The sequence below is a fragment of the Temnothorax curvispinosus genome, unplaced genomic scaffold, assembly GCF_003070985.1.
Source record: "Temnothorax curvispinosus isolate PA1 unplaced genomic scaffold, ASM307098v1 QBEX01014792.1, whole genome shotgun sequence".
Classification (NCBI taxonomy): domain Eukaryota; kingdom Metazoa; phylum Arthropoda; class Insecta; order Hymenoptera; family Formicidae; genus Temnothorax; species Temnothorax curvispinosus.
This window is the reverse complement of record NW_020224572.1, coordinates 165,200-185,708: the sequence shown is the minus strand read 5'-3', so window position 1 is coordinate 185,708 and position 20,509 is coordinate 165,200. Positions and strand designations below refer to the sequence as shown.

Genomic DNA, 20,509 nt, shown 5'->3' with positions numbered 1-20,509 from the left:
TCCTCTCCTTTTAATCCATTGGGTCAAAGGAGAGGAAACGAGCGAAAACGAGCGACTGCTCACGATTGCTAGGCTAGCAGAGTATCGGCTGAACGCACCCAATAAGGCGATTAATTTGCTTTGTATTATAAAGTCGTAGAATAATTTTCTCTAGTGGGAGACTGTCTTTTTTTTTCACGTTCTCGATTGTCGACCCCATCGTAATATTTCGGGTGCGTTCCAACATTTGACAAAATAAACAAGGACGAAATAATTCTAAGAGCATTGCGGGCGTTAAGTGAAACGCACCCTTCATAGGCTAGTATGTAAATAAGAGCGATAATAACAAAAAAAAAAAAAAAATAGAAAACGTTATCGACGTTTAGAAATTCGTTATATTTATCCTATTATTTGATCTTAACCTGGATTGAGTTATTTATTTGAATCCTCAACACTAATTACACATATACATTCTTATTACTCATGTAATTTATTGTACTTGGATTTTTTATATTCTTACATTTGCATTTTTTTTTAAAATATAATTTTAAATTTCTTTTAATTTCTCATCTTTTTCTTATTTTCTTTTTGTATATTTTTATTATTTATTATAATTACATGTTGAAATAAGTTATTAAAATATAAACAATGATGAAGATAATATTTTCTTATAAATGTTTAAATAGGGATAAATTCAGTGATGCTGATGATGATGATACAACACCAGTCATTCACCCAAGAAACTTAAATATTAGAAGAAAATATAATATAGTAGATTCTGATGATGACAGTGATGATTATGAACCTCCCAATGATTATGAGGATGAAGAGTATCATACATTTAGTGACATCAATTATACAAATTCAGGTAATGATCATCTTGCAAATAAAGACTACTATCATGTTATGTTATGTGATTCTGTAATATTTCAAACATTTGCTGGTAAAATAATATTATAGAATTTTTACTTGATTATATTATTTTATATTGATATTTTATATAGATTTTTATTTCTGTTACTTTATATAGGTTCTTCTCCTTCGTATTCACCGATTAAAACCAAGGGTAAAAAAAGGAAAGACGTAACTCATGATAATACTAAGGAAGATATAAAAGAATTAAAACCCAATTCTTCTAGTGACTCTCTTATTAATATGAATGATATTAACTTCGATAATGTACATGAACAAAGTGATACTGATTACAAAACAGCAGAAGATGGAGAAGATAAAGCTCTTCAGGATGTAGCTGTGACTATCGCACTTGATTCAGGTATTCAGTTTATTTATATCAAATGTACAGATCTTAATCTTCGATAGATAAATATTTTTATACATTTTTATACAAATATTTAATACACGTAATAATATCTATATGCTATATTTTCTATATTATAGATTCTGCTTCTGGACAATCCGGGCAAAACAGCGATTCCGAATTCGCAAAGTCTTTTGCAAGGCGTGAATTTACAAATGTTAAAAATGTGGATCCGTTAGTAGCACAGAAAAGAGCAATCACGGTTTGCAAATTAGAGCAGCTTAAAAATGAGTCAGCCCAAATGAAAGTAAATATGAGAAAGATATATTTAATTGCTGAGATACAATAATAAATAATGTAGACAATTTTGATAATTGATGAATATGTCACCATCGAACATGTATGTATAACTAAAACATATGTATAACATATTTTTAGCGATTTCTTGATGATGGAAATATGGAAGCATTGCCTGATAAAGGGCAGAAAATACAAGAACGTATACGCCAGCAAGAAGAAGAAATCAGGATATTGACACGGGAATTGGAAAATACCCCTTTGGTGTCACTTCCTAGCAGTCAAGAAACCGAAGTAACAGAACATTTTCGTTTCATGAAGGAATCATCACGGATGTTGCAAGATGAGTCGTATTCCGATTCCGCAGATCCTGATGATGATGATGATGAAAGTGAGGATTCATATGGGGGTATAGACAATATACCAATGAATCCTAGGTCATCTCCCGAGTTAAAGGAACTGGGCAAAAAGGCACAAGCCACCAGAGATAAGGAGCTTGCTTTAACGGTTGAACGATTACAAGATTTGCACGGATCACTCGTAGCTCGTCCGTCAGAAAATGAGAAAGCAGAAGATCCAAGGGGATTGAAGGTAGAATTAATGCCACATCAAAAGCATGCTCTCGCATGGCTTCTGTGGAGGGAACAGCAAAAACCATCCGGTGGCGTTTTAGGTAAATATTTACAAAATAGCAACTTACAATATTAATTATATTAATATTAAATTAAATATTACTTTAATTAATTTTACATTATTGTTAATTGGAAACGTATTTCTACCTTGGATTGTAGCGGATGATATGGGCTTGGGCAAAACACTGACTATGATAGCTTTGACTATAAGCACTCTTGCTATGAAAGATTCTGATGATGATGAGGATGAAAGTGATAGTGATGATGATGGCGAGTGGACTAACAAGAGTAAACCTTTACGTATGTAAAAGTACCTAATAAAAAAAATAATATTTTTGCCTTTCTATACTTTTTTAAAATATTTGCTTTTTTTTCTTAACCTTAAGTTATTGAAGTTATGATACTATATCTAGCATGAATCATAACAATTATATAAATGTATATAATATAATAAATGTATTTATATAATTATTAGATATATGATCAATGATCCACAGGTCATAAGGGTGGTACTCTGGTAGTATGTCCCGCGTCCTTATTGTCGCAATGGGAAAACGAAGTACGGAACAAATGCAAACGCGGTTTACTGTCTATTGAGGTGCATCATGGCACTAATCGTCAGAGCCTTCCTAAAAGATTGGCGAAAAACGATATGGTCATCACAACGTATAATATATTGTCTCGTGAATATAAAAGCAATTCTACATTATTTAAGGTACGCTAAAGCTTGCAAATATTATTTGACTAATGAGTAGACAAAAATAGAAGTTTTTATTTTGATCTAAACATAAAATACACATTTGTCTTGAGTTTTTAGTTTGATCGCAAATTAAAATTTCTTTGCAGATCAACTGGAAGAGAGTTATACTTGATGAAGCTCATATAGTGAGAAATCACAAGAGCCAGGCATCCGAAGCGGTTTGTGAACTGATGGCAAACAAACGATGGGCCCTCACCGGCACACCTATACAAAATAAGGAGTTAGATTTATACTCTATTCTGAAGTTTCTCAGATGCTCACCGTTCGATGATCTACGCGTTTGGAAACGATGGGTAGACAATAAGAATGCCGCAGGTCATCAAAGATTGGCGACGGTCATGAAGACATTAATGTTGCGGAGAACTAAACAAGAACTGATGGCCAAAGGTGATTTAGAAAATTTACCCGACAAGTCTATCGAGGAGGTGACGGTGGAACTCGACCATCAGGAACAATTGGTGTACGAGAAAATTTTAGTTTACTCCCGTACTTTGTTCGCACAATTTTTAGCTCAACGTGCGGAAAAAGAGCACATGTTCGATTTGTATGGTGGGAGGTATAATAAGCCCGCCTATCTTGCAAACCCAAGTAAGATTTGAAATAATATATGTATAATCACCGAAATGTATTTATTATTTAATTAATTTAATGTAATTAATTATTTTTATGCATAATTGTTGTTTTTTTTTCCAAGACAAGGAAACTCAGTTTACGAAAGCACAAAACAAATTGCTGGCGATGCACGCCTCAGTATCAGTAAAGACACATGAGATTTTGGTACTCCTTCTACGACTACGTCAGATATGTTGCCATCCGGCATTAATCCATGCAATGTTGGATCAGGAAGATGTGAAGCAAAGCGGTATAATGGATACAGAAAACGTGGATGCCGATTTCTTATCCAGAGTAAATAACATGTCACTCAATGGAATCAATAATGCGGATGAGGAAGATGAAATCGGTGTTGATGAAAGAGTAGCCGGAAATCTACTTACTGCTGAGAACCCAGTGTTCGACGATGATCGCATTAGTTCCAAGGTAAGTGATAATTGTATAATCTGAAAGATTTCACCATTTTATGTGTGATTAATGCAATATATAATGATTCAGATGACGATACTGCTTGACAAGGTTAAAGAAATTTTACAAAAGGATAACGATAAACTCATCATTGTTTCACAATGGGCAAAGCTACTGGATGTCATAGCATCACACTTGGTTGTGATAAAAGGTGCTACGTTCAGCAAGTTCACAGGAAGTGTCGCCATCAAAGATCGACAAGTACGGATTATGGATATCAATATTACATATGTTTTTGTTATTTTATTTTGTTACAAAAAGAAATGATTACGTGTTTTTCTTTCAGGGTATAATGGAATCTTTTAACAAACGAAATTCCGGCCCAAGAATCCTGTTGCTCTCACTTACGGCTGGCGGAGTGGGATTAAACCTGGTAGGCGCAAATCACTTGTTATTATTTGACATTCATTGGAATCCGCAGTTAGAGACGCAGGCGCAAGATAGGATTTATCGTTTTGGTCAAACAAAGAATGTCTACATCTACAAGTTAGTCTACATCGTACTTGATTTCCACGCATATACATTTCTTGCAAAGTTTATTTTAATATTTTTGCGTTTATGTTTCAGATTTGTTTGTGTTAATACAATAGAAGAGCGTATTAAAGCGTTGCAAGAACGAAAACTTGAAATAGCGCGAAATGTACTGAGCGGCGATGGAACCAACGCAGCTACAAAGCTTACGTTGAACGATCTCAAATCGTTATTCGGCTTCTGATTTATTTCATCGTATGTAAGAAATAGAATTAAAACAATAGGATACTAGAATTTGTTTCACTTAATTATAACTATGTATAATCCGTTTTATTTAAGTATATAAAGCGTTCTCTATTTTAAGTACTTTTTTACAATAGTTTTCATAGCAAAACGTATTTTACTAAAGAAACAAATGTATCACTATTCTTTATATTAATTTTACTTATCCAGACAATTAATATGTGCTTTGACTGTTTTAATTGTTGACATATGTATATTGATATGTTTTATTTGCTGTTATTTCCTAAGTTCTGTCGCGTCAATGCATATTGACATGATATTTTTTGCGACTAATGCAAAATAGAATAAATTAAGCGACATTTATTTAAAATCACATTGGATCATTAGAGGATTAATAGTTTTCCAAGCATAATATGAATGAGTATAAAATGTGTCTTTTCAAAAGTTTATTTAAGCAGCAAGTTTAATCAATAAATTTAAGATATAATGAGATATCAATAATTTCTCAGTTTATTACATTATAACAGTTAATATTTCATATTTCATTATTTGTATTAATTAATTTCGGCGGTACTTTTTTTGTCGATTATTATATGCTACACGCTGTGAAAAAAATATACGCTTGAAGCATCTAAGTCTTATAAATAAAAAATAAAAAAAACAAAATGTAAGAGGTTTTATTTTATGAAGGTACATAAACGTTTCCAAATAAAAAGAATGAACTATTGAGTAAGCTAGGCTATTATTATTCAAAAACCTAGTATACATCGAATGATATTAATGTCTATCGATATTTACATCTCTGATAAAATCAAATCTGAATATATCTGTATTATAACTTAGAATTATGTCTAACAGTTTAACATCCTTGAATGTGTGTTTCGTATACATTTATAAATTATTTAAAAACATTAGGACACAAATAATAGATACGATATTATTAATTGATACGGATATCTCAGGCAGAGCCAAGTCTGTCGAGAGCAGATTATGCAAAGCATAATCTGATTAGATATAAACTGCCGTTTTTAAACGTTTTTTTATATAATCTTTAATAATATATTAAATTTTAAGTTAAAAGATATGTGCTGATGAGATGAAAGTAAACTCCTTAATATAATAAGAATAAGAAAAAGGGATGAGAGAGAGAGGGGGGGGGGAGGGAGAGGGAGAGAAAGAGAGAGAGAGAGAGAGAGAGAGAGAGAGAGAGAGAAGGAGAGAGAAGGAGATAGATGAAGAGGAAGAAGGATATGGACACAAGAAAAATAAACTCTTTAATATGAGAGTAAGGATATGTGATAAGATATTATTATATGACGAATCTCATTTTAAAACATTAGATAATAAATGACAAGAGAAAACTGGTATTTTAAAGTTATAACATCTAAATAAATGTATGAATGTGTTTATTTACTTATATATATATGTATATGTATAAACAAATATTAGAGAACCATGTATTTAATATATGTTATTACATGTAATATGTATTAAAATTATTTAAGAGGTAGTATAATATGATTTATAGAAGTACAATGCTTGAATGCTTCTTCCGGTTCATAAGCTTTATCAAAACAAACGCCAAACATTTCTTTTTTTGACAACAAATTTATGACGCCTGAAGGTATCCCAGCTGTTGAAAACATGCTGAAATATGGTGCTAAAGAACACGAATGTCCATTAAATAGCACAATTACACAATTGCCAATCATTAAAGATAATGTCAGATAACCGAACGATACAACTTCATCTGGATGAAAAATAGTAACAACATTCTTCGATCCACGGAAGTTGGTTAGTTCTAATCTTTCATCTTGACATTTTAATGTATTGTTAATGTTTGATAATTTTAACCATTTCAATACTGTATCTGCTAATAGAAATTTGCTGAAAAAGGAAACAAAAAAGGAAAATTTGTTAAAAGTGCTATTAAGTGTTCACATACACACAAATGTTTAAAATAAAAGACTATAAAATATATGAAAATGTTATATAGTAAATTAATACCCATTGCACTCTAATGTAGATGCAAGATTCTCTAATATTTTTTTCCTAGAAACAACAGGCAAAGAACTCCAACTGACGGCTGCGTCCGACGCTGAGCATACGCATCTCAGAATATCGCTCCTACATAATGAAGTATTTAAACACTAATTTATTAGTATTTGATTTTTATTAAGTTTCTTAAAATTTATTGCACAACTAAAAAGAAAGGCAGGAAAGATGCAAGTATTCGTACCTTGTTGCGTTTGCATAGATATTGTCATCATGTATCCAATATGTATTCTTCACAGGTTTTTGCCATGCACCATAATAAAAAAGATCATAACGTGAACCTGTATATTGGTTTGCGTTTATTTCATCTTCATCTTTATCCTTCCACACGCCATAAAAACGACAAAAATCGAAAGTAGACTCCACCCATTTGTTGGAAGTAAACGTGATATCGGAGCAAAACTCGAAGTGTGCATTTATAAACGTAATATCTCTCTGTTGTCAAAACAGAAATTGTTTTAGGAAAGCTTTAGACAATTTGGCAATTGCATTACAGCATTTAAATTATATTACGTAATACGTACGCGTAATATCGTTGCTAATTCTTTTGCAGCTACAATGTCTTCTGACCATATAGACATCATATGCATTTTCGTCAGACTCGCAAAATATGTGGGAAATAAATTTAAATCTTCCTTTGCATGAAATACGGAAATAGACAAAACCAAGTTTGAATGTTTAAAATACTTTTCCATGACGCATATAAATTTCTGTATTATTGATTCCTGGATGTAAATCTTATTTATCTTTAACAGGAAAGAAGGTGTAATCCTCAAATAGCTAATAACTGCATACAAATCTGAATCTTCTAACACAACCATCTCATGAACGCAATCTGTATAAATTTTAGAAAATTTGTTATAAAATTAAACACATGTTTTTATATTATGTTTTGAATGTGCTTACGTGAAAGTGCATTTCTATATGCGATATCTGCATATTCCAAGTTGGAATTATTGCTAAATGATATGAAAATGTTTACAAAATTAGTAATAATATCAATTTTAATACAATTAAAAATATTAATTAATATATTTAATAAATAATTTAATAATATAACTTAATTTAATAATAATGTATATATGTATTTTTATTGGATGATTACAGAAGAGCCGCTTGCAAAAATGATGAAATCTCACGTTCGTCACATACAATATACATCATATATATTATAACCATATCCTTATAAGTACACGATTCATCTAGAAAAAGATAAAAGAGGAATTTCTGTTAAATAATCTAATATGTATATTATTCTACGTACATTATTGTTATTATTTTTTATATAAATGATGTAGAAAATAAATAAGTAAACAAAAGGTATTGTTCATATCACGGCCCATATATTGCTATACAGTTATATTACAAGAATATTTACACGTATCGAACTCACCTTTAAACATCAATCTCACGCCGACAGTGTGCAAAAAATCGAGAATAGTAGTAACTATATCTACATGATCACAAGCAGATTTGAAAACAGTTAAATTCTTTTCTATTATAGACGTTGTCTGTGAGAATCTATAAATATAACAAGAAAATAAAACAACAAATTAGAGACAGTTATATTTTTCGACATCACTCTCAACTTAAGATTAATAAGTATAATCACTCACCTATCTGAAAAGTTGTTAGTGTCTTTAAATTTCAATTCGCAGTGTAAAGTAGATATCTTTTTTAGTGCTTCCTGACAACACACGCAAAAAATACAAAGCATTTTAACAGGAATATAAATTTTATTTCACAATTCCTCAACATATTTATGTATATTAGTCGTATTCATATATTCACCTGCTTGTTGATCTCATATTGTAAAGCTTTATAACATCGCTTTATTGTTTTACTTCGTTCACACATTCCGAATCTGATTATTAATTAATTTTTTAGCAGTATTAAAAAAGTAATACGCGTATGCAATCGCTATCTTCGCACAGAGACAATAAGAACAGATGATGATGAGCTTGTACCTACGAAAAAAGACACTTTAACATTTGGAGCAATATACTGGTAATACGCTCTATAGATAATATTTCGTACTATGATGCTAATAACATTATGAAGATCAAAAGGATCACACGATCTAAACAGTACGTAACGAGTGTTTACATATTATAACGACGTTCGTTAGCTCAAATTTTAACGCTCGAAAATGTTTAAACGCTCTACATATATATATACTTAAGAAACAAACTTTAAATTAAAAGATCTTAAAATTATCACTGAAAATTACAGGAATGATTGAGCAATACAGTTTAATATTTCATGCCTGAGATAATTAATAATATTGCGTTAAAAGATATGTGATGAGATATTATTATATGATTAATTTTATTTCAAAATATTAGTTGATAAATGACAAGGAAACTGTTATTTTAAAGTGATAATATCTAAATAAATGCATGAATGTGTTTATTTACTTATATACATGTATAGAAACAAATATATGAAACATGTAATGTTATTACATATGTAATATGCATTAATAAAATTATTTAAGAGGAAGTATAATATGATTTATAGAAGTACAATGCTTGAACGCTTCGTCTGGTTCATAATTTACACCACAAATAAACTCAGACAAATCTCTTCTCGACAACAAATTTATAACGCCTGGAGGTATCTCAGCTGTTGAAAACATGTTGAAAAATGGTGCTAAAGAACACGAACGTTTATCAAATAGCACAATGACACAATTGCCAATCATTAAAGATAATGTCAGATAACCGAACGATACAACTTCATCTGGATGAAAAATGCTAACAACATTTTTCGATCCACGAAAGTTGGTTAGTTCTAATCTTTCATCTTGACATTTTAATGTATTGTTAATGTTTGATGATTTTAACCATTTCAATACTGTATCTGCTAATAGAAATTTGCTGAAAAAGAAAACAAAAAAGGAAAATTTGTTAAAAGTGCTATTAAATGTTCACATACACACAAATGTTTAAAATAAAAGACTATAAAATATATGAAAATGTTATATAGTAAATTAATACCCATTGCACTCTAATGTAGATGCAAGATTCTCTAATACTTTTTTTCTAGAAACAAAAGGCAAAATACTCCAACTTTTGGATGCTTCCGCGCTTGATTCTACGCATAACATCACATCTTCCCTATAATGAATTATTTAAACACTAATTTAATACATGGTTTTTATTAATTAAAAAAAAAGACAGGCAGGAAAAATGCAAGTATTCGTACTTTGTTGCGTTTGCATAAGTATTGCCATTATGTATCCAATACGTATCCTTCACAGGCTTTTGCCATAAACCATCATAAAAAAGATCATAACATAAACCTGTATATTTGTTTGGGTCTATTTTATTTTCATCTTTATCCTTCAACATGTCAAAATATTGGCAAAAATCGAAAGTAGAAGTCAGACATTTCCAAGAAAACGTGATATTGGGACAAAACTCGAAGTGTGCATTTATAAACGTGATATCTCTCTGTTCCCAAAACAGAAATTGTTTTAATAAAGCTTTAAGCAATTTGACAATTGTATTACAGCATTTAAATTGTATTACGTACGCGTAAAGTCGTTGCTAATACTTTTGCAGCTGTGATATCTTCTGACCATATAGACACCATATTGATTGAATACAGACTTTGAAGATATGAGGGAAACGAATATAATTCTTTTTTTGTATGAAATGTAGAAATAGGCAAATCCGTGTATGTATAAAAACCTTGAAAATACTTTTTTAAGAGCCATACAAATTTCTGTTTTATTGATTCCTGGACGTAAATTTTTTTTATCTTTAACAGGAAAGAAGGTGTAATCCTCAAATAGCTAATAACTGCATACAAGTCTGAATCTTCTAACACAATCATCTCATAAAAGCAATCTGTATAAATTTTAAAAATTTTGTAATAAAATTAAAAAAATGCTTTTATATTATGTTTTGAATGTGCTTACTTGAAATTAATACTTCATATTCGTTATCTGCTTGTTCCAACCTTGAATTATTGCTAAAAAATATAAAATTATAAAAATGTTTACAAAATGGATAATATCGATCGATTTTAACATAATAAAAAATACTAATTAATATATTTAATAAATAATGTAATAACGGAACTTAATTTAATAATGTATATCTGTATCTTATGCGTAAAGGATCGTATGTCCATTTTTATACATCCAGAGAAAACAAAGTTTAAAGTTTTAAATAGGGAAGTAATATATTTTTTTAGATATAAAATAAAAGTAGTAACTTAATTTATTAAGTTTTTGATAAAGTAACTTAACTGAGATGTTTAGTAGCACAACTGCCAATAACACGCTGTATGTGGTTTAAAAATTAAGCACTATAAAAATTTTCAATACGACTTTTTCTGACACTGTATCTTAGAAACTAGTAACAAGTAACAATAGACATAAGACGCTTTGCAATTCCTGTTATATTGAAAAATGCATTAACTCCATTATGGCCAAAACTGGAAATATGATTCTTTACCTCTGAGATACAGATATATGTATATTTTTGTTGGATAATTACATAAGGGCCGCTTTCAAAAATGAGGAAATCTCAGGTTCCTCACATACAAAATCCATAATACATATTATAATAATTTCATCGAAAGTGTATTCATCTAGAAAAAAATAGTAAAAATAAGAATTGTTATTAAACAATTTAATACGTATATTATTCTAAGCATATTATTGTTATCATTTTTAAATATAAATAATATCAAAAGTGACGAAGCGAAGAAAAGATATTGCCACAGTTATATTACAAGAATATTATTATACATATCAAACATAATCTCACCGTCAAACATAAATTTCACACCGATAGTGTGCAAGAAGTCAAGAATGATAGTAACTATATCCACATGATCACAAGCAGATTTGAAAACAGTTAGATTCTTTTTTATTATAGATGCTGTCTGTAAGAATCTATAAATGTAAAAAGAAAATGAAACCACATAAATAGAGATAGTTATAGTTTTTGACATCACTCTCAACTTAAGATTAACAATAAGAGTAGTCACTCACCTATCTGAAAAATGATTAGTATCCTTAAATTTCAGCTCATAGTGTAAGGTAGATATCTTCTTTAGTGCTTCCTGACAACACACGCAAGAAATACAAAGCGTTTTAACAGGAATATAAATTTTAAGCTCCTTGTTTTAAGTGTTATATTTCACAATTCCTCAACATATTTATGTATATTAGTCGTATTCACACTCACCTGCTTGTTGATCTCATATTGTAAAGCTTTATAACATCGCTTTATAGTTTTAATTCGCTCACGCATTCCGATTCTGATTATTAATTAATTTCCAGCAATATTAAAGTAGAAATACTCGTGTGCAATCGGTATCTTAGCACAGCGACAATAAGAACAGATGAAGATGAGCTTGCACCTGCGAAAAGAAGACACTTTGATTTGGAGCAACAAACTGGTAATCATATAAGACGCTCTACAAATGATCTTTCATACTGTGCTGTTAATAACACTATGAAGATCAAAAGGATCATACAATCTAAACAGTATGTAACGAGTGTTTACGTATTATAAAGACGTTCCTTTAGTTCAAATTTTAAACGCTCTATATAAGGTATCCCGGACAATAATATAGATACTCCTTTTGCCATTGAATTTTCTTCGACATTTTTTTTAAGTTAAAGAACTATTCATGAAGTAAAAAAAAATATATATATATACTCAAGAAACAAACTTTAAATTATAAAATCCTTAAAAAATTATCACTAAAAATTACAAGAATGATTGAGCAATACAGTTTAATATTTTATACCTGGAACATGCTAAGATTTGTGTGAAGATATTGTGACTCACAAACTCACAACTGTGTGATAGTTTGTATGTGTATGTGCATGTGTGGTTTCTATAAATATTCAACATGTTTAAAAAATTAATTAAGATTTTACTTTAGGCTAAGATAATTATTTAAATTGAATAATAAGTAAATAACATATATATGTATGTACATATATTGATGTTGAATCTTTTCAGAAAAGTAAAATATAATCATGATGCATAAAACGCTTGATGTATGTGTCATGACTATTGAAAAATTGAGTTTATCTAAGGTAATTATTAAAATTAAAACAAGAAATTATATAGAAATTTTGCTTCATGCGATTCCGCCGATTGAATTTAAACGCTAATTAAATTAATCAGAATTAGGGGCCCTTACAGAAATTTAATACTGTAAGTGATTATTTGGTTAGTGATTAATTACTTATTTTGAGTATTAAAAGTACTGTTTTTAATGATTTTAATACTCAAAATAAGTAATTAATTACTAGCCACAATAAATCTAAAAACTTTGGCACATCCCAATTCAAAGTATAATATCTGTAAGTTAAACACGTCGGGATTAGCTACACGCATAAAATAAGATTTAGAAAGCAGGATAAGAAAAAAAAAATACGTTTACGAATATATCGTAATAACGTCGGAGCATACGTTTAAATTTAGCAGCAAATCTCCAACCTCGTCACATGATCCACATTTAAATCGTCACTTCCGGGAGTTCCGGACTTCCGGGGAGGTGATCGCACGCAGAGTCTCTGGAAAATCATCGCCGCCTGCTTTTCCTGGGGATTCCCCAGCGGGGCAGCGGAATATCCAGGAGCAGAACTGGTTTACAACCTCTGATAACCTCTAAAAAACACGACAGAGGTGTTTCGAGTGAACGAAAATCTTGAGAGAGGAAGGGGATCCGTGAACATCGTTCGCTGTATGCTAATCGTGTATACTGTACACGAGTGATTGTCACTGATTGTCGGAAAGCCGATCGTGGCAATAATAAATTGCTACGACAAATGCACTTCGCGAGACACTGCATTGCGGACCGACGTTTCTGTGATGGTTACAGCCGTGGCCCGTGACAACAACGGTTTCGTCGAGTCGAGATAGTACAAAGTACAAGGCACGCTGCACAGCTGTGCCTCGACACGATAATCACAATATCCGTTTAAATAAAGGGAGGAGAAAGGGAATTCAAGATGACAATCGATTTGTCAGATGTGCCGCTTGTTGCAGCCACTGTTGCGACCAGACAAATCGTCGCAACTATGCTGAACCCCATGAAAGTTTTACCAAGCGACAACGGTTTGCCAAGGTATGCGTTAGCTTGCGACTTTAATTGAAATTGTCGTATGTGGTACATAACTAATTTACAAACAAATTATAAGGGACTGGAGAGGCCTGGCGCATCTGTTGGAGCTCAGCATGGATGTCGTGTCATTACTGACGTCACATTCTGATCCGACTATGCACATGTTTACAATGTTGGACAAAAACAAAAAGGATATCACAATGAAAAATTTTCAAGCAATTATGGAACAGATGGACAGATGGGATATTATTGACGACACTGAAGCTTTGTTCCGTATGTATCCGCTTATGAAGAAAAGAACAACTTGTATTTGTAAATGTAAAAATCTTCCGTAATCACAATTATCAGCTGATGATTTATCGATACAGAAAGTGATGCTGAGAGGTATTTGGAGCATCGGCAAAGAGCGCAAGTGTCAGCAGATCCGATAGACGAATGTGATGAGGAAATACTTACATTAGGTTTGTCATGAATGATTCGTAGTCGATAACACTTTAATTTGGAGTACTTTGTGCAATACAAATTTATTTGTATTAGATGCACAATTGTTTGTGACAACGTGGCATTTGTTTGTGTGTTTCCTATAGGTGATATTCATAGATCACGACAAGGTTTAAAAACACAATATTATGATGCATTCCTTCTGTACGTAGAAGAGGATAATGATTTTGCGAAGGAAATGGTAGAGAAACTTGAGACACAATTCAACTTGAAGGTATCGTAAATAAATGTAATTTCGCAAATAAATGTAATTTATGTAATATACGATTCCTTTTCACAAAAGTCGGGTAAATTAAACTGCGTTATTGCTTTCAGCTGTGTTTGAAGGATCGAGATTTAGTCGCTGGTGTACAATTCGAGCATGACGCAGTAATGAAGTTAATATCCGACCGATGTAATAGATTGCTCGTTATAGTATCACCGAGCTTTCTGAAAAGCTCAGCAAACAAGTTTTTCTTGAACTATACTACAGCCTTAAGTATTGGTATGTTTTCATATTATATCTCTTTTGAAATATAATGGTATTCCAAGTGCTGTAATCTAAAAAAAAAACCATATTTTTCTTTAGAAAAACGACAGCGAAAAATTATACCATGTATATACAAAAGCTGTGAATTGCCAGTTCAATTGAGATATATATATAATTTGGATTATAACCATAAAGGATTATATGATTTTTGGGGCAAATTACGTGATTCTATACAAGTTCCAAATTCTATTGCCAGAAGGTAACGTAACACTTGTTCAATTTGATATATAATAAATTATTTTTTAAGAATGCAATTGATGTAAGTATTAATTCCGCAGCAGTTTAACTAAAATAGGAAATAGAGAGGAAACACAAGAAACTACAGAAGTAAAGAAAATTTTATTCGATAAATACAGTGATATAGCGCACATTACTGAAGAAGCAAATGAAGCATTGAAATATCCACGACAGAAGAGTGAAAATTGTAAAAGTGAAACTATCGCGAAAGAAAATAATATAAAAACTTTAAATGTCAATAGTAAAAAGAAGAAGACGTTATTTCGATGGGAAAAAATTACTTCAAATCGGAAGACGAAGCAAACAAAGCAAAATGATCAGTTAACTACAAAGACAATTGTACAAAACCTGCCATCGATAGATAATTTAGACAGTTTAGATTTATCAGATACTCATACATACAAGAACAAAAAGAAAAATTTATTTAGCAAATTCACAAAGAAAAGAGTTGCTTTAAAGGTCTGATGACAATCTTAATTTGCACAAAGGGTTGTATAGGAAATTTTGTTTTATATATTTTTATGTCTACAGAAGGAGGAAGTATGTTTAAACGTTTACGAGATACAATAAATAGGAAGATACGTACAAAAATGAGTTTTACACGACAATCGCACATGTTACTCTAGAAGGTTGTGAAGTTAAGAATAGTTTATTAGTGACAAATGATATAAATGCATTATATGCTATTTTTCCGAGATTATCGACCTAAATATGATATTATAGTATTGGAGTTATCTGCGAAATTAGTAAAGAATTTATATATATAAATTGTAATATAATGTTTTATATATATATATGTACATTGTGCAATTTGAGATTAATTTTATATATTATATATATAATTAATTAATGTTAATATATATTATGATATACATTATGATATACATTTCCATTTAGTATATTATTGCATTTGAAGAACATATGGAAAGTTCCCTAATATCAAGCACATCAATTATCTCGCTCTACAACTACGAAATCTTACTTATGTTTTATAATAATTTCGTAATATTTTGCAAGGATTGACACTTTCAAGATATTCGAATCTATAAAAGGTATTATAAATCATAAATAATTTATAAAATAATTACTTTCAAAAAATCTTTTCGATATCGAATGTATAGAGTTTTTGAACATTTAGAAACAGCTACGTGTGATAAATTTGGATGTGTTATTTTGATTAAAAATTAATCTGAAATCTTTTCTGTACACTACATTGTACAGCATACACTGCATACAGTCGATACAGTCACAGTGTGTATCATTTATTTTCTGTAAACCAATGATTCACTAAAAATAGATATTATAGTTTTAGACTAGGATAAATTACATGCATTTCAGTTATAATTTTACTTTTTTTATTACGTAACTGTACAGTGATGTAAAAGATACATGATACTAATATAGAAATATTATTTACGCTGATCTGGCCTGTTAAGTTAATTATTCGTGGTCTGCTAAAAATTGTGCGCAAACTTATAAACAATAATAACTGAAAATTGAAAATAAAACATAAATTTTCGATATTTCTGACAAAATATAAATGTTCGATGATACATAAATTAAACATATTAAACATATTATAGTAAACAGTATACAATGTATACATATGTGTAAATGTAGATTAATACAATTTTACGCGTAACTCTGAATTTTACTTTATCAATCGAACATAAAAAGATGATAACGTTTTGAAAAATAGAATTCAGCTTATCGTCCGATGGATTCTTGTACATACCATTACTATCCGTCGATTACATAATTATCAAAAAATTTGCGCGATAGCCCGCTATTGGTCATTATCAATATCGACTTCCGGCTTGCGAGTGACGTCACGAGATGTCGGCGCGGTCGCGCGAACTCCCGCGTGGCGTCGCTCCCGTACGCGCCTGATCGGTGGCGATCGTGGAATGGGATACCAATATGGCAGCCGTCGTGTTAGCCGCACAAGTCAGTGTCGCGGAAATGTTTTGAACTCGCTGAGCAGGCAACCGCGACGATCGGCCGACGTGCGACGCATAGGTTAGTAGGGCGACGCGTAAACGCGCCGGCCGCCGAACGCGACCGATCGACCGGCCCGCGTCACGTATAAAGGCCCCCCCCGCGAGTCACGGGCCGCCCTCGCGAGGACGATCGCGCGCGCGTTTTGTCCCTCCCCCCCCCCGCGCGCTGTCCGCTGTCCCGCGAGCGCGCGGTTCCGCCGTTCCGCGCGAGGAACCGTGTTCCCAACGTCACCGATGTCACCGCCGCGTCGCGTGGACCGCGGCTCGTGGAGCGAACGAAGCTCCGGCTCCGGCTCCGGCGACGAGTTTCCGTCCTTCGTAATAACGCGCGCGGACGCCGCGTCGCGCCGCGTCCGGAGTCCGGGTCCGCATTGTGTACGTTTGCGACGAATGTGCGCGTATCTGCCTCTCTGTCAGTCGCGTCGATCGTCCCGCAATCGCTCGTCTTTCCCTTTTTCTTTCTCTCTGTTCGGAGTCTCCCCCCCCTTCACGTCGCGAGAACATCGTTTTCGCGTCAGGTGTGCGATTGGAGTCGGGTGTACTCCTTCGTAGGTGCGTGCGTGTATGCATCTTTCTGTCTATCTCTCTCTCTCCCTCCTTTTCTCTACATCCGTGTGCGTTGTTTGCATACGTGTTGTGCGTGACTGGGTTGGCGCGTGAATGTAAGTAAGTACGAATTTGTTTTGGAAATGTCGCTCACGCCTGTCCTCGCTTTCCTTCTCCCTTCCCCACCCCGGCTTTTTCCTACCGTGTCTCTCGCTCCTGTCAGGCTGTCATGTGCCGGCGCGGTCGACCTGTCACCGCGTATGCATGCATGCGTGCGTAAGTGCGTGGGTGCGTGTTTGGGCGTCAAGAATCCGTTCGCGCCGCTGGTGGGTCTTCCACGGTGCCGTCTTCCGTCTGCCTTCCGCCACGCGATGACGACGGTGTGCATCGCTGACGACATCAGATGTGCGGTCCACGCCGGGACCACGTAGCAGATACCCGCGAGCATCATGACCCACGGACCTGGCAACGTTCGGTGAGTCTACGATCATTCTTTTTTTGTCGGCTTACTTTCGGAGCACCGAGTAGGGTTCCCGCGACACAGACGGCCGCGAAACGCGCCTCGATATCGCCCCCTTGATTGCAGAGATTTACCTCTTGTCTCTCAGGATTTATGACTTCGTTCAGTTCGTGTATTATTTTCCAGTAATTAACGTAATGATGGCAGAGATATAATATACTGATAGCGAACTTTATATTTATAAGTATCGAACGCGAACGTTATTATGTTGGATTTCAAAGGGTTAATTTCTTTGTAAAAACGTTTCGTTGGAATACGCTTATTGTCTCATATGTATATACTAAACTTTTCCAAGTATGTTTTAAATCTCTTTAAAATAATTGTTAATCGACAACAGTTTGTCATACAAATAATGATGAAAATGTTTTGATTTTGAATTACTCCAAACTGCTAACGCGTAATATGTGCGTTTAGATTATAGAATTTAAATTTCGCCGGGGGGAGAAGAAAATATGCGTTCACTAGAACTCGATCTTATTAGAAATCATATGTGAATTATTCAACAGTACGATACAGAATTGACTGTGTCTCTGCGATTAAAACAGTCTGTAATACCTATACTTGTACAAAAATCTAGAATTCTTTATTATTTACAGATACATTTGAGTACAGCATGATAAATATATATTGATATTAATTATTACATAACATTTAATTTTTTTTTTACGCGCATATAATAGCAATTAATGAGAAAAGGGAAGATGAAATTAAAAAAAAATTTATAAAGCAGCTGCGTGAGATATGAACTTATATTTGTTTTAAAGATACGTCATGTACTTAAATTATGTATTTAAAATGAAGACTAATTGGTCACGATTAATCCCCATTTTCAGTCAGTCTACAATTTGTAAAAAAATCCTTTGAAAGATTATGTTATTTTGACTTTTCTCTAACGTCTCAGTGAGTTGCGTTCTGTAGTTGCGTTCGATAATGGCAAACACGTTAGGAATTTCAGGAATGCTAGAAATGCTACCTTGTAAAGAATTGTTACTTTGAATTTTAATATTGTTTTTAATTACGTCGAACATTATCAATTCTCATTTCGCGATTGCGCGCTCAGTCATTAATCTTGTTTATTTCGGCACCGTTGAAATATCGCAGACGTATATAATTATGCTAAGATGCCGTGGTGAACGTGAGTAATGAACGGCTTATTCCAAAGAGTCGCTATCGTATTTTCATTCAACATTCATATTGGATTCTGCCCCATTCCGAGCATTATTCCCGAATTGTATATTGCGTCGAGTTTAATTCCGTTCCTCTGATCCAAGATTCTGTATTATACTCTGTTCTATCAGTCTTGGGGCTTCGCTTCGGTAATCCTTTTCGATTAATCAAGTTCAACTCACTGTTTAATATGAGAGGCTTATTTATACGAAAGTCTCTTGTGTACTGTTATCGAGTCCTTACAACGTGAAAGGTAAATGATGAAATAAAAAGTCTACTCTTTTTTTATATATAAAAATATAACTGCGAAACTTGCTTCAATTTATTTTGTAGATTTTTACCTTACGATCACGTGTTATCGAGCGTGTTATAATTTGTCGGTCATTAATTTATTAACTTATTGTCATGAAATTGCATACGAATATTTTATAATTGTTATATATATGTTTCCCTTTGATAATTATTCCTGTATGTATTATTTATATTCTTTTACATAAAGGTTACGTTAAATATGACAAATATGGAAATATATTTTACTTGATTTTTTTAATGTGTATCTTTTGTGATAATAATTTTTCCAATGTAACTTGAAATTGAATGTAATAAGTTATAAATTTAATTAGTTAAATTACATTGATCTCACAATCGCGAATTAGGTACTTATATTATCATATTCTTTATGTATACAGGATATTAAAAGAAAGGGTTCAGGATTTAGAGAGCAAGTAATTAAGGCATTTAGTAATCACCAAATTGAGTAAAAGTTATTTATTCAAGTTGAAAATCTAATTATAGATAAAAGTTGCGCATATTAATAAAAGTTTCTTGTTAGATATATATTAGTTTTTTAAATTATCTCGCATATATAAAAGTATTAAAATAATTAAAAAGCGAATATTTTACGTAAGATATTTCACATTCGAAATATTTCTATATATGAAATACATATAAAATGTGTTTATAAAGTAATTACTTTTCGATGATGTGTGACTTTGATATTTTCATGTCAACTCATTTTCATTAGTGAGAAGATTTATACAAAAGAAAACGCATAATTTTATGCAAAAATGGGAAGTTGATTGTTTTAAAACTGAAAATTGTTTAAATCATTGATATGATTAATTTTGCAATTT

At 32.3% G+C, this 20,509-nt stretch overlaps 4 protein-coding genes across 8 annotated transcripts in view; 3 read left to right on the top strand and 1 right to left on the bottom strand.

The window, feature by feature from the left end:
• The first annotated feature begins 120 nt into the window (after positions 1-120).
• Positions 121-5,206, top strand: LOC112464990 (transcription termination factor 2-like). Of its 2 annotated transcripts, none has more exons than XM_025032321.1 (12): positions 121-301; positions 666-847; positions 1,010-1,252; positions 1,378-1,544; positions 1,676-2,207; positions 2,326-2,466; positions 2,664-2,881; positions 3,013-3,514; positions 3,621-3,964; positions 4,037-4,207; positions 4,293-4,492; positions 4,574-5,206. In XM_025032321.1, the coding sequence occupies exons 3-12, from the start codon at positions 1,135-1,137 to the stop codon at positions 4,719-4,721; spliced, it is 2,541 nt and encodes an 846-aa protein (XP_024888089.1). In that variant the 5' UTR covers positions 121-301; positions 666-847; positions 1,010-1,134; the 3' UTR covers positions 4,722-5,206. The 2 variants fall into 2 exon arrangements, with proteins under 2 accessions (XP_024888089.1, XP_024888090.1); XM_025032322.1 differs by having other exon boundaries at positions 133-212.
• A 3,461-nt stretch (positions 5,207-8,667) lies between these two features.
• Positions 8,668-13,316, bottom strand: LOC112464995. Of its 3 annotated transcripts, XM_025032330.1 has the most exons (11): positions 13,222-13,303; positions 11,980-12,154; positions 11,784-11,854; positions 11,557-11,684; positions 11,284-11,377; positions 10,701-10,753; positions 10,313-10,629; positions 9,983-10,230; positions 9,775-9,894; positions 9,537-9,654; positions 8,668-8,742 (listed from the first exon to the last, which is right to left on the bottom strand). In XM_025032330.1, the coding sequence occupies exons 2-11, from the start codon at positions 12,043-12,045 to the stop codon at positions 8,668-8,670; spliced, it is 1,290 nt and encodes a 429-aa protein (XP_024888098.1). In that variant the 5' UTR covers positions 12,046-12,154; positions 13,222-13,303. The 3 variants fall into 3 exon arrangements, with proteins under 3 accessions (XP_024888098.1, XP_024888097.1, XP_024888096.1); XM_025032329.1 differs by lacking the exon at positions 8,668-8,742 and having other exon boundaries at positions 9,258-9,654; positions 13,249-13,316; XM_025032328.1 differs by lacking the exon at positions 8,668-8,742 and having other exon boundaries at positions 9,258-9,654.
• LOC112464996 (myeloid differentiation primary response protein MyD88) lies at positions 13,290-15,930 on the top strand. 2 transcript variants are annotated; one of them, XM_025032332.1, is made up of 7 exons: positions 13,290-13,879; positions 13,953-14,149; positions 14,245-14,337; positions 14,464-14,591; positions 14,693-14,861; positions 14,946-15,105; positions 15,185-15,928. In XM_025032332.1, the coding sequence occupies exons 1-7, from the start codon at positions 13,764-13,766 to the stop codon at positions 15,606-15,608; spliced, it is 1,287 nt and encodes a 428-aa protein (XP_024888100.1). In that variant the 5' UTR covers positions 13,290-13,763; the 3' UTR covers positions 15,609-15,928. The 2 variants fall into 2 exon arrangements, with proteins under 2 accessions (XP_024888100.1, XP_024888101.1); XM_025032333.1 differs by having other exon boundaries at positions 13,764-13,879; positions 15,188-15,930.
• Positions 15,931-17,723: 1,793 nt separating this feature from the next.
• The window catches only part of LOC112465000 (neuronal calcium sensor 2), a 125,122-nt gene continuing 122,336 nt past the window's right edge, over positions 17,724-20,509 (top strand). Inside the window, exon 1 of the mRNA XM_025032342.1 lies at positions 17,724-18,164. The gene's annotated coding sequence lies outside the window, so the exon portion shown is untranslated. The remainder of the gene's footprint in view (positions 18,165-20,509) is intronic.

Excerpts from the sequence above, each read along its gene's own strand:
- LOC112464995 (XM_025032329.1), bottom strand. The coding sequence starts at position 12,045 with ATGCGTGAGCGAATTAAAACTATAAAGCGATGTTATAAAGCTTTACAA. Across the intron at positions 11,378-11,556 it reads TGTGAAATTTATGTTTGACG|ATGAATACACTTTCGATGAA; the intron begins GTGAGATTATGT and ends ATTTTTTTCTAG. Across the intron at positions 9,655-9,774 it reads TCTACATTAGAGTGCAATGG|CAAATTTCTATTAGCAGATA; the intron begins GTATTAATTTAC and ends TTTCTTTTTCAG.
- LOC112464996 (XM_025032332.1), top strand. The coding sequence starts at position 13,764 with ATGACAATCGATTTGTCAGATGTGCCGCTTGTTGCAGCCACTGTTGCG. Across the intron at positions 14,338-14,463 it reads TGAGGAAATACTTACATTAG|GTGATATTCATAGATCACGA; the intron begins GTTTGTCATGAA and ends TGTTTCCTATAG. Across the intron at positions 14,592-14,692 it reads AGACACAATTCAACTTGAAG|CTGTGTTTGAAGGATCGAGA; the intron begins GTATCGTAAATA and ends TATTGCTTTCAG.
- LOC112464990 (XM_025032321.1), top strand. The coding sequence starts at position 1,135 with ATGAATGATATTAACTTCGATAATGTACATGAACAAAGTGATACTGAT. Across the intron at positions 3,515-3,620 it reads CGCCTATCTTGCAAACCCAA|ACAAGGAAACTCAGTTTACG; the intron begins GTAAGATTTGAA and ends TTTTTTTCCAAG. Across the intron at positions 4,493-4,573 it reads AAGAATGTCTACATCTACAA|ATTTGTTTGTGTTAATACAA; the intron begins GTTAGTCTACAT and ends TTTATGTTTCAG.